We start from the raw sequence: 13,565 nt of genomic DNA, 5'->3' as shown, positions 1-13,565 counted from the left end.
ATGGAGAAATGCTGTTTGGAGAATAACATACCTTGCAGCGTTTTGCTTATTGTTCATAATGCTCCCAGACATCCTCCTTTTATTGGTGATCTTTATCCCAATATCTAAGTGATGTTTCTCCCTTCAAACACTCCCTCTGATCCAACCAGTGTATCAAGAAGTTATAGCAGCTTTTAAGGCCTACTGCTTGAGGAGGTCCTTAGCCCAGGCTATTGCTACAGCTGAGGAATACAGTGAGAAGACACGGATGCAATTCTGAAAGGATTACAGCATCTATGACTGCATCAAGAACCTTGCTTGGGGGGCCAGCCCCATGGCATAATGGTTAAGTTCACATGCTCTGCTTTGGCGGCCTGGGGTTCACAAGTTCAGATCCTGGATGCAGACCTACACACCACTCATGAAGCCGTGCTGTGGAAGCATCCCACATACAAAGCAGAGGAAGATGGGCACAGATGTTAGCTCAGGGCCAATCTTCCTCACCAAAAACAAACAAACAAAAGAACCTTTCTTGGGCTTGGGGTGATGTCACCAAGGCACATATGAATGGCATCTGGAAGAAGACACTCAAGAGGTTCGTCCATAACTTGAAAGAATTTGCCACCCTGTCTGGCGGAGGTTGCAAAACTCAACAAGGCTGTGGTTGAGATGGCAAATAACTGTAACCTGGGCAGGGATGAGGAGGATGCTGAGGAGCTCCTAGAGGGGGCTCCTGAGGAAATGACTAATGAGGAGTTCTTGGAACTGATCAGGAACACAGAGCTGAAGAAGAGGCAAGAGAAAAGGAAACTGCAGGAGAAGAAAAAGAAAGACCCTCAAGAAAATTCACAGTGAAGGGTTTAGCAGAAGCTTTTGCAGACCTCACCAAACTCCTTAAAAAGTTTGAAAACATGGACCCCAACACTAGAAGGTTTTCATTAATAGAGAGGAATGTTCATGGTGCATTATCTGCTTACAAGCAAATCTATGGTGAAAAAAAGAGAGCAAGCAAACCCCCATGGACATACTACTGAAAAGAGTGATGCCTCTTCAAGAAGAGCCTCAGGCAAGTCCTTCAGGAGGTGTTCCAGAAGAAGGCACTGTTATCATAGGAGACGACAGCTCCATGCGCCTTATTGCCCCTCAAGACCTTCCAGTGGGACAAGCTGTGGAGGGTGGTAGATAGTGATATTGATGCTCCTGACCCTGTGTAGGCCTAGGCCAATGTGTGTGTTTGTGTCTTAATTTTTAACAAAAAAGTTTAAAAAGTAAAAAAGTAAAATAAAAAATTTTTAAATAGTAAAAAACTTATGTAATAAGGATATAAAGGAAGAAAATATTTTTGTACAGCTGTACAATGTGTTTATGTTTTAACCTAAGTGTTACTACGAAAGTCAAAAATTTTGAAAAAATTAACATTTATAAAGTAAAAGTTATAGTAAGCTAAGGTTAATTAGTGGAGAAAGAAAAATTGTTTTAAAATTTAGTGTAGCCTAAGTGTGCAGTGTTTATAAAGTCTACATACAGTAGTGTATGGTAACGTGCTAGGCCTTCACAGTCACTCCCCACTCACTCACTGCCTCACCCAGAGCAACATCCGCTCCTGCAAGTTCCATTCATGGTAAATGTCCTATGCAGGTGCACCATTTTTTATCTTTTATACCGTATTTTTATTGTACCTTTTCTTTGTTTAGTTATGTTTAAGATACATAAATACTTTACCACCGTGTTACAGTTGCCTGCAGTATTCAGTACTGTGTCATGATGTGCGGGTTTGTAGCCTAGGAGCAATAGGCTGTGCATATAGCCTAGGTGTGTAATAGGCTGTACCCTCTAGGTTTGTGTAAGTACACTCTACGATGTTCACACAGTGACGAGATCGCCTTATGACACGTGTCTCAGAAGGCGTCCCTGTTGTTAAGCGATGCACGACTGTGCTGTAGTTCTGCTGTAAAAGTATGCCTGTCAGCTCAATTAACAAACATCTGCTTTTTTATTTGCGTTAGATTGTGCCTCACCCTTGGGTTCTTGCCCCTGTATCCCACCGTGTCTGGTGGATGTTGCTGTTTAGTTCTCACTCTTAGTTCCTCTTTACTGCTCCAAAGCCAGCCACACCCAGCATCCTAAGGTGTTTGATGGAGAGAAGATACAGGGTGTGATTGTTCACTGAGAAGTGTTGTTTGTATTCTTTGACTTCTTAGTATTGCCTTTGGGGGTCCTGTAATTGAAGAGGCAGGACCTTAACAGGAAAAGAAATTGTTTTTTTTTTAAAACAAGTAAATTCTTCTTGTGAAGATAAAAATAAAAGTTGTCTATAATTTCGTGCCTCATTTTGGTATACGTTTTGTATCTTTTTTTTTCCATATATGTCATTAAATTCAAAACAGCTTTTAAAAATCATTTTATGATATTTCATTATATGGTAAACTTGACTGTCCTTTTTTTTTAATTTTCTTTTTCTAGAAGACATACAACCCTTGATGAAGAGAAATTTGTGGTGGGAAATACTATGGAGTGTTCAGTAATTAGGGCCATTGGTCTGCTAAGCACTTTACCGCATATTTGCTCCTTGCTAATTTACTGGGTCCTGGCATAGTAGATGTATCTTGGTCTGTAATTTACAATTGATAATTAATACTTCAGTTTGGAAACTTGTCTTTTGAAACTTTAGATTTCATTTGTTATCTTTGATGTTATAGTCATTGAATAGCCAATCTGTTAGGTGGGCTATATAATTTTTCTTTTAAAGAAATGGTTCTCTTAAATTTGGGGTGATTCATGTACTTTTTGGATAGCATGATAAAAGCTGTGGACATTTGCCTCAGGAGGATGCCCAAACATACCAAAATTTTAAATATAAGCATACCTCATTTTATTACATTTTGCTTTATTGTACTTTGCAGATGTTATATTTTTCACAAATTGAAGGTTTGTGGCAACCCTGTGTCAAGCAAGTCTGTTGGCGCCATTTTTCCAACAGCATTTGTTCACTTCATGTCTCTCTGTCACATTTTAGTAATTCTCACAATATTTCAAGCTTTTTCATCATTATTTTATTTGTTGTAGTGATCTGTGATCACGATCTTTGATGTTACTATTGTAATTGTTTGGAGTGGCACAAATCCTGCTTGTATAAGATAGTGAACTTAATTGATAAATGTTGAGTCTGTCCTGATTGTTACATCTACTGGCTTTTCCCCATCTCTCCCTTTCCTTAGGCCTCCCTATTCCCTGAGACACAATATTGAAATTAGGCCAATTAATAACCCTGCAATGGCCTCTAAATGTTCAAGTGATAGGAAGAGTCTTGTGTCTCTAATTTTAAATCAAAAGCTAAAAATGATAAGCTGATTGAGGAAGGCATGTCGACAGCCGAGATAGGCCAAAAAGCTAGGCTCTTTTAGCCAGTTAGCTAAGTGGTGAATGCAAAGAAAAAGTTCTTCAAGGAAATTAAAATTGCTTACTCCAGTGAACACATGAATGATAAGAAAGTGAAACAGCCTTGTTGGTGATAGGGAGAAAATTTTAGTGGTGTGGATAGAAGATGAGACCAGCCACGACATTCCCTTAAGCCAAAACCTAATCCAGAGAAGTCCCTAACTCTCTTCTATGAAGGCTGAGAGAGGGGAGGAAGCTACAGAAGAAAAGTTGGAAGCTAGTAGAGGTTGGTTCGTAAAGTTTAAAGAAAGAAGCTATCTGCATAACATGAAAGTGCAAGGTGAAGCAGCAAGTGCTGATGGAGAAGCTGCAGCAGGTTATCCAGGGGATCTCGCTAAGATGAAATTAATGAAGTTAATGAAAGTGGCTACACTAAACAACGAATTTTCAATGTAGCTGAAACAGCCTTCTATTGGAAGAAGATGCTATCTAGAACTTTCATAGCTGGAAAGGAGAAGTCAATGCCTGGCTTCAGAGCTTCAAAGGACAGACTCTCTTGTTAGCGCCTAATGCAGCTGGTGGCTTTATGTTAAAACCAGTGCTTGTTTACCATTCCACAAATCCTCAGGCCCTTAAGAATTATGCTAAATCTACTCTGCCTGTGCTGTATAAATGGAATAAGAAAGTCTGGATGACAGCAATATGGTTTACTGAATATTTTGAGCCCACTGTTGAGACCTGTTGCTCAGAAAAAAGATTCCTTTCCGAATATTAGTTCTCGCTGACAATGCACCTAGTCACCCGAGAGCTTTGATGGAGGTGTACGTCAAGATTAATGTTGTTTTCATGCCTGCTAACACAGCATCCATTCTGCAGCCGATGGATCAAGGAGTAATTTTGGCTTTCAAGTCTTATTATTTAAGAAGTACATTTCATAAGGCTATAGCTGCCATAGATAGTAATTCCTTTGATGGATCTGGGCAAAGTAAATTGAAAACTTTCTGGAAAGGATTCACCATTCTAGATGCCATTAAGAACATTCATGATTCATGGCAAGAGGTCCAAGTATTAACATTAGTAGAGTTTGGAAGAAGTTGATTCCAACCCTAATGGATGACTTTGAGGAGTTCAAGATTTCAGTCGAGAAAGTAACTGTAGGTGTGGTGGAAACAGTGAAGAATTAGAAGTAGCCCCTGAAGATGGGACTGAATTTCTGCAATCTCGTGATAAAACTAATGGATGAGGAATTGCTTTTTATGGGTGAGCAAAGAAAGTGGTTTCTTGAGATGGAATCCATCCCTGGTGAAGATGCTGTGAAGACTGTTGGAATGACTACAAAGGAGACGTAAACTTAGTTGATAAAGCGGTGGCAGGTTTTGAGAGGATTGACTGCAATTTTGAAGGAAGTTATGCTGTGGGTAAAATGCCATCGAACGGCATTGCATGCTACAGAGAAACCGTTCATGAAAGGAAGAGTCAATCGATGCGGCAGACTTTATTTTTGTGTTAATTGAAGAAATTGCCACAGCCACTCCGACCTTCAGCAACCACCACCCTGATCAGTCAGTATCCATCAGCATCGAGGCAAGATCCTCCACTAGCAAAAAGATTACAACTCAGTGAAGACTCATATGATGGTTAGCATTTTTTTTTTAGCGATAAAATATTTTTTAATTAAGGTGTGTAATTCTTTTTTAGTCATAATGCTATTGTACACTTAATGGACTACTGTATAATGTAAACATAACTTTTATATGCACTGGGAAACTAAAAAACTCATGTGACTTGCTTTGTTGCAATATTTGCTTTACTGCATTGGTCTAGAACCAAACATACAATATCTCCGAGGTATGTCTGTACAATTTTATGGGGTTTGTGAATAATTAAAAGTATTATTATCCCTAAGATAATTTTCTAAGAACCATAGTTCTTAACACAGTTAACTGTTCTTTGAAATACATCCACATCCTTATTAGTCTCCTTTTAAAAATGAATCCTAGAGTAAGATTCTTGCTCTTTGAAGATATCTGATTAGTCTTAATATTTTTATTCTAGGGAAAAGTCAAGTTTGTGTCTGAGAATTACACAGCTAACTATACTAGCCCATCTTCTGGCTATGATTGCCACGTGGCTGCAAATACTAACAAGGTTTCTCACAAGACGAGTCATTTTCGCACCTTTGAACTGAGTCAGGTATTGTCACCTGGGAATATGTCATTCCCAAGATACATTTCTGAATCTAATGTGTTAAATTTCAGGACTGGGTGGGGTTGAGATAGGCTTGGTACGTATGGAATTTCATAGTGTTACCCTGATGATGCTCATTTCTTTTCTTTTAGTATTACCTCTATGAACTTTCAGGCAGCACTGTTAATGAGCGACCCAGACAGATCTGTCCATATGTAATTGTAGCTTTTCAGTACAGGGAACCTAAAAAGATGGCAGCACCAGCTGTTAAAAGCATGTAAGTAATTATGTAGACACTTTGTTTTACTAGATTTGTTTCCTTTGCTCTTATAAAAATGCTTTTTTTTTTTTTTCTAGACTTGAACTCAGTGAAAATGGTAAGAAATTATTTAATTGGTTCTGTGAGGGGTTTTTTTTAAGTAAAACTTTTTGTTCATAAATAAAATAATCAGTTTCTTTCTTACCCTCATTTCTTAAAGTTCTCACCTCTCCGTGGAAAGGCAAATTAATTATTCAAGGCTGCCAACTGTGTGATATAACTCTTCAGTCCTCCTATGGTTCAGTAGTTCCAATACAACTGTAAGTATTGAATTTCTGTTCTTTACTAATGCTTGTATAATTTTTTTTTTTAACTCTCATTTCTGGGTCTTGCTTGTTAGCACTGGTGTGAAATATAGCAATTGCATTTGGTTTTAGATTACTTTTGGGTAGGTGCATAGAGCACAGGGTCATGACACAGGAGACCTAAATTCAGATAAATTCTGCCCTTGGCTTTGAAATAAGTTAGTTTTATAAATCTTTGACAGATCACTTTCTGAATTTTAATATCTTAATCTGTTCATGGAAAAGTGACCTCTCAGGATAAATCAAATTGATTTGATACTAGAAGTTTGACTTTCCCCAAAAAGCAGATTAGATTTGCCTAGATAGCAGGTGCAGCAGATTATAGCCTCTTAATTCTATTTTTGAGTCTTTATTAAGATTTGTGATATTTGATTTTCTAATTTTCACATTTTCCTAGAGTGGTATTAAATAGAATAGCTGTTACATGTATATACATTATAATGAATTATCATAATATTTTCTTCTGGGGAACTGCGAAGGCCATCTTTGTTTAGTCTGTTCTTAGTTTGCACTCAAAACCCTTGAAAGATAGACAGTTTAATTGAAATATAAGGTGAAAACTGATGTGCTCTCAGAATTCATTTTCTTTCTATTGGCCTTTTTTAAAAAGAGTTAGAGGTATTATAATCCATAGAATAAAGTAAGAATTCTTTGAATAAACATATGGGAGAGAAGGGAAAGTTCTTTCTCACTACAGAGTGCAACTAATAAGTGTAGAAAGAGTAATGGACTTAGAAAATCACCATTCGGCAGCACCGTGATAATCAGTGGATACTCAGAATAGTAGGTGAAAGTTGATGGTATTTCTCTATCTCACAATATATCCTCAAAACTTACATATTAATCACAAAGGGGAAAATATAGACTTTACAGTGGGAAAACTGCACATACCACCTTAACTAAGTGGTTAAGTTAACGTCACCAGGAGTAGAATAAACATGTGCTTCCTGGTATGATGCATGGAGAATATGGTATCACTTCTGTGGTGGTCCTGCCAATCTAATGAGAAAGAAATATTAGACATACCCAGATTGAGGGATGTTCTGCAAAATAAATGGTCTATAATCTTCAAAAATGTTAAGGTCATTAAAGATAAAGACTAAGAGACTGTTGCCTATTGAAGGAGACTGAAGAGACATAACTAAAATGCAAGGTGTCCTCCTGGATTGGATCCTGGACTGGAAAAAAATTGTTTTCTTTTGTTATAAAGGACCTCAGTGAGATAATTGGCAAAATTTGAATAAGGTCTGTAGGTTAAATAATTGTAGTATATAATTGTTAATTTCTTGATTGTGCTATTTGTTTCGTTGTTGTATAAGGAAATGTCCTTTTTTAAGGACGCACACAGAGAAATATTTAGGGGAAAAAAGGGCATCTATAAGTCTGCAAGTGTTTCAAAATGAATTTTAAAGAAGGAAAAGGTAGTCAGGGGAAGTGATGCAAAAGTCTGGATGCGGTTCATTCTCTGGCACTCATGGTAAGCAATCCAATATTGTCAAAAGTTTTCAACTCTGACGTAGTGTAATTTTTAGAAAATTCTCATGCTAGTATGCATAATTCTCCCTCACATCTGTATATTTTGGTTATACCAAAAATACGTGCATTCAGGAAATGTGAACATATTTGCAGACCATGGTCTGTGGACTCGTATATTTGAAAATCTGTAATATTTATAAAAATGCACATTATTTGACCTGAAGTTTATCAATTTAGATGTTTTGTGGTTATGTTATTTTTGTTTGCATTTATATTAGAAAACCAAAAATTATAAAGCTGTAGATAGTCTCAGTGTTTATTACATTGCATGGTTTTGTTGTTTTCTTTCTTAGCCCACATGAACTAGATTTTAAGTATGTAATGAAAGTATCGGCTTTGAAGAAAAAATTACCAGAAGCTGCCTTTAGAAAACAGAATTACTTGGAGCAAAAAGGTCTGTTCAAATGTAATGATTCACTGCATGTCCTGGGCTTTGTTTCAGTTATTTCCCACTCTTAAACATACACACATAACTTCTGTTTTGCCTTAAGTGATTCTTAAAAGGGTCTTTTGGGAAAGCTGTAGAATTGCTTTGTGATTGATTTCCTTGGAGGCCAGCTAGAAACGGAAAAGTAATTTCGTCTAAGATGACAAAGACTAGCTTCAGTATAGAATACCGAGGGTATTAAGCAGACAGGATATGCTCACTCATAGTTGCAGACTCAAACCACTCCCTTCGAGTTGGACAGGACTTTTGTGGTGGTTTTTATTTATTTATGTACTTTTAAATGAAGCAGAAAATGTGAGAAGGAAATTTCTTGGTCATTTAGATTAATTCATGGAACATTGATCTTTGTATTATTTATATAGTATTTATTTGTCTTGTTAATCTTATAATAGTGTCAGTATAAATGAAAGCATTGTTTTCAAATACTTTGTACAGTAACTTTTTATTAAGTTTTATAACCAAGAACATTGAATGATAAATGTTTTTTGAGTAGTCTCCCTAGTTCTTTCATCTTTTTAACGTATAAAATGAATAAATTGGGGGCTGGCCCCGTGGCCGAGTGGTTAAGTTCACGCGCTCCGCTGCAGGCGGCCCAGTGTTTCGTTGGTTCGAGTCCTGGGCGCGGACATGGCGCTGCTCATCGGGCCACGCTGAGGCAGCGTCCCGCATGCCACAACTAGAAGAACCCACAACGAAGAATACACAACTATGTACCGGGGGGCTTTGGGGAGAAAAAGGAAAAAATAAAATCTTTAAAAAAAAAAAAATGAATAAATTGCTTATAGAAAAGCATAATAGCATTTTAAAATAATACATGTTCTGTTTTTCTGGTTTTCTCCACAGTCTGTTGCCAAGATATGTGCTTTGATATGTATGAGGTGGAACTGTCAAATAAACAAGGGAAAAAAATAGATAAACTAATAGAATACATAAAAAATAAGCAATTGGTAAGAATCATCAATTTAAAGTATAGTTATTGTTTTTTCCTTAAATTGAGAAATTGGTATCTAATTATTAGTTGTCTGTGCCAAGGTGGAATTATTTAAGCTTTGCTGAAAGAGTTTCCATCATTTAATATTTATTGACATTATCGACACGATATTTGTTGACTAGCATTCTCATCCCCTTTGTATCAGTTTACTTTTATTGTCTCACTAGTCAGTTTATATTCCTGATTTTAAGACTAGGAGGACAGTTTTCCTCAAATCCTTTGTTGTTGTTGTTATTTTATGATAGAAGAATCGAGTAGATCCTTAATGTTTCTGCGTTAATCTAAGGACCACTTGTAAGATACTTCTTTAAAAGTGACCTGTATCAACCCATAAGTTATAAGGAAAAAAAAGTTGCCTCTTCTACTGTTTCCATAGTGTAGAAAGTAAGACCCTACTGAGAACTATATAGGAATCCAAAGACTTCTCTCTGTGCTGTTACCCCGGGCTCCTCAACGTGCGGGTAGGAGTCGATGCTGCCTTTATAGTGAATGATTCCTAAACATCCCAAAGGAAACGGTGCAAGTGTGGAACAGTGGCCACACAAGTCTGAGCCCTTTAGTGACTTGACTGACTGTCCCCATAGTAGATAGCGAGACATCAGTAAATTAAAATGGAACATCTAGAGTCTAAGTTGTGAAGGCAAGCCGTCTTAGGAATAGTGTCAGTTAAGGTACTTTGAGTTGCATGTAACAGAAAACCAAACTGGCATAAACAGTAAAGGGATTTAATTAGGCTCACTTTTCAATTCTAGGTGATAAGGCAAATGCAAGTGCTGCTTGCTCAGGACTCTTTCTCTTTCAACTTCACTCTCCTCTTTGTGATAGTTTTGTCCTAAGGCTGCCAGTCAGGGCTTCATGCTTCCTTTCTATATCCAGAGGGAGAGAGAACCCCTCCTCCAAACCGTTACTTCAGTTTCATTAGACCAGTTTATGTCATTTGCATATCCCTCAGCCAGTAACTGAAAAGGGAATGGACTACACTGATTAGCTCAGGCTCCACCTTCCAGAACTGGGTACGAGGTCACTCCCACGCAATCTGCAGTGTGGGGCTGAACTAGGCGACATTGGAAGTCACCTAAAAGCTGTCATTCTAAATCATAAAAATAACAGTGGAATATCTATTGAATATCTACTGTAGCATTGTAGGCTCTGTTTTTTTGAAGTGACGTAGTCCATTTTATATTTGGAAATTAAAAGGGAGGAAGTCTAAAGATATTTTCAGAAAACGCATTAGTGAAGGGACTACTTGTAAGTGCTTATAGTATTGAAAGTAATAGAGACTTGGTGCAGAACTTTCCTTTGCAACCTGTTTATTAATAGTAATTATAGAAATTACATATTACACAAGGTCTTTCCTCCTCAGTGCTCCATGCTTCTTTTCTTCCCTCATCATATTATGAGTAGTTTTGTATATCAGTCTCCCCAACTAGACGTTAAGTTTCCTGAGGGCAGGTATCATGTCTTAAGCATCTTTGACACCTTAGTGCCTGGTCTCTAGTGGATGAGCAATAAATATCCTCTGAATAAAGTGTGTGTGGGTTTGTACCTACAACACTGAACTGCAAGAACAGTACAGAGCAAGGTCTCTTTTTAAAAGAATGTTAAACACATAGATGACTGTATTTTTCTGTGTGTAAATGGAAGAGACTAGAAGTAGATCCTGAAAAGATTCTATGATTTCTCCCCACAAAGGTTAAAATAGAAAGTTTATGTAGCTTTTTCAGTGCATGATTTGAGAGACTAAGATGTACTACATATTTACGTTTTATTTGCACATTTTTTGGAAGATAGAAATGTATGGTTTTAAGTAGATACAGTTTTCATCTATATGACGAAACTAAATTGCAGAACAATGTGGAGCCTAGTTATTGTCACTTTCACTTTCTATATCAATAGAAAGTGAAACAAGAATTATACCTGTTTGCAGTTTAATAGGTACCAAAGCTATGGGTATATATAACTATTGGTATATTTATTTAGTAATTCTTTCTTGAGTGCTTACTGTGTTCCAGAAGCAAAAATACAAATAGTCCCTGTCATTAAAGAACTTATAAGACCGTGGAGGAGACAAAAATGTAAACTATAAATGCATAGGGGCTATAATAGAAACATCTGGAGACTCACAATAGTGATTGTTCCTGTTAGTGAAGTATCAGTGTTATAACTTAGTTCTAATATAATAATTAGAAGACTTTTTTCATACTTGAGTTGTTGTTGATTAATTTATCAATTTACCATATTTGTAGGCTTATGACCTATCAATTTTTTAGATAGAATATTTTGTCACTTTATTTTCTAAAATGGTGTATTTTGTTTATTTTTTTAACTGAAAAATTATTATATGAACATTGGATTTTATCTTTGTTATGGTTATATAGGCTTTTGAAGTGGTGAATAATAGGAAAGAAAATCTGTTATTTTTATGATTTAGAATGACAGCTTTTAGATAACTTCCCCTGCTACCTGGAGACAAAATTCCTTGTTACTGGAAACATTAAAATTACAAATTTTTTTTTCTTGAGCTCAAGGTTTCACTGAAGACTATGATAGAGGGGGAAGAAAGAGGAAGAAGTTATTTTCATCTGCATTTGTTATTGCCACGGACCTAATTATGTTATTTTCCATTATTTTCCATCTCTTAGGCTGCTATAGAAAGGATCCTTTTACTGGATGATATCTTTTGGTTTTTCTGGTTTCAGGATTCTGTGAGGTTTTGTGTAAATAAGAGCTTAAGAAGCCAGTCCTAGGTCTGCTCCGCCTTGAATTCGTAGAGGCTGGATGCTAACAGATTGGCTACCTGGGCAGCAGTATGAAATGTCAAGCATCTCAGTGAACTCTGAAATGTCTCTTCTCTGCTTGATTTGCTATGTGATCGAACACTATACTGAAACTAATCCTGGAGGGGCCAGTTAGTGTATGTGGCCCTAACAGGGCCAAGAATATCTGAGTGCTGAGGAACTTGCAGTTTCTGATACTGGGGACAAAATTTCCCTGATTCCCTAAACACTAACATTTCAAGAATTTTTTTTTTCTTTTCATGAGCTCAGAATTCACTGAAGAGTATGATAGAGGGGGAAGGAGGGAGGAATTGAATCTTCTTTCTTTTTTTCCTATGTTTAAGGCGATCATCAAACGCTTAGAAGATCGGGAGTTTTTCATTTTACTTACATCATCAACCTTACTATCAGAAACAAGTAAGGACAACTTTTTTGAAAAAATATTTTTCAGTGTGTTTACTTTTGTTTTATAAAATCAACAACTTAACTTTTCTTCTGATTTTCATTCTGTATAGATTTTGGAGATGAGCAAATGGGGCTACATGGGTTACATTTATTCCATTCATCCCCCTCTACAGGTAAGGGCACAGTGATTCGCAGGTCCCTGAATCTGTCAGCTGTTTTTCAGTCATCATCTTACTTAACTACTTTCCTCTCTTAAATAACTCTCTTCCTTCAACCTCCCTAGTTCGTCCTTCTCTATCTCCTTTGCAGGCTTATCCTTTCTTCTGAGTTTCCCACCCACATATCCATCTGTCTGTTGACATTTCCACTTGGGTGTCCCTCAAATTCAGCATGTCCCAAATTGAATTCATTTGCTATTGAACAGCAGTAGCTGGGAAATAGTTTCATCATAGTCTGCCGGGTAAGTGGGACTCAAGGCCTCCACAGATGCGGCCCCCTCTCTCTGGGCTCCTTGTCTCCTTTCCCTTTGTTAAGTGAGGTTGACCCCATAAGACCAAGAATTGGCTCTTAGAGGCAAAAAAGTATTACTCATACAGTATAGAAATAGATATACAGTATATCTGTGGTATTAAAGTTTCAAAGAGCAACTAGGAAACGAAGTCTAAAAAGGATCTGATGGTGGGGGCAGATAATGAATAAAATCACAGGAGAAGCACTGATCTGTCTAGCCTGTTTCTCCTGTCTGTCAGGTGTCAATTTAAATGTCACTGTATTGATTCCTGTCACCACTCTTCCCTCAATGAAGACCCCTGGGCTTATCGTCATTGTAACAAATATTTATTTGTATAATTATTTTAATGCCTGCGTTTCTTATATTCTACTTTATCCTCACTGCCTAATGCCAGGCACCTAAAAAATAATAAATTTTTGCTGAACAAATAAATAAATGGAGTCATTTCTTTTTGTCATGAGAAAATTTTCCTCATTGTTTTATAGTTATACTATATATACTATATATACTATGTGTGTTTAAACATAAAATTATATGTAGCATTTATAAAGTTAAAACCAATACAAAAGTGTTTTTAAAGTTGATCTTTTGAAATTGTATTCAGTTACTAAAAGCAGAGAACTGCACTTTTCTTGGGCATCACTTCTCTGGACTAAGCAAAACGTTTACCCAGTTATAACAACATGATGGCAGGAGCTGTTGACTCTTTTCAGGCATTTACTAGGTCAA

General features: G+C 36.8%; 1 protein-coding gene across 47 annotated transcripts in view; it reads left to right on the top strand.

Annotated features, from left to right (window-relative positions):
- TASOR2 (transcription activation suppressor family member 2) overlaps nucleotides 1-13,565 on the top strand; it is a 99,673-nt gene that overhangs the window by 56,070 nt on the left and 30,038 nt on the right. For 37 of the 47 annotated variants that reach the window (XR_011535162.1, XM_070601898.1, XM_070601906.1 and 34 more), the window contains 8 exons: nucleotides 5,413-5,550; nucleotides 5,697-5,821; nucleotides 5,902-5,921; nucleotides 6,024-6,123; nucleotides 7,998-8,098; nucleotides 8,996-9,099; nucleotides 12,265-12,337; nucleotides 12,436-12,498. Coding sequence is in view for 46 of the 47 variants with exons in the window: in XM_070601898.1 (XP_070457999.1) it covers nucleotides 5,413-5,550; nucleotides 5,697-5,821; nucleotides 5,902-5,921; nucleotides 6,024-6,123; nucleotides 7,998-8,098; nucleotides 8,996-9,099; nucleotides 12,265-12,337; nucleotides 12,436-12,498 (724 nt within the window). In the remaining variant the exon portion in view is untranslated. The remainder of the gene's footprint in view (nucleotides 1-5,412; nucleotides 5,551-5,696; nucleotides 5,822-5,901; nucleotides 5,922-6,023; nucleotides 6,124-7,997; nucleotides 8,099-8,995; nucleotides 9,100-12,264; nucleotides 12,338-12,435; nucleotides 12,499-13,565) is intronic. The other 10 variants (XM_070601932.1, XM_070601934.1, XM_070601943.1 and 7 more) reach the window with 1 other exon arrangement.

Source organism: Equus przewalskii, chromosome 30 (assembly GCF_037783145.1).
Source record: "Equus przewalskii isolate Varuska chromosome 30, EquPr2, whole genome shotgun sequence".
NCBI lineage: Eukaryota > Metazoa > Chordata > Mammalia > Perissodactyla > Equidae > Equus > Equus przewalskii.
The sequence above is the reverse complement of the archived record's forward strand: the minus strand, read 5'-3'. Positions and strand labels throughout refer to the sequence as shown.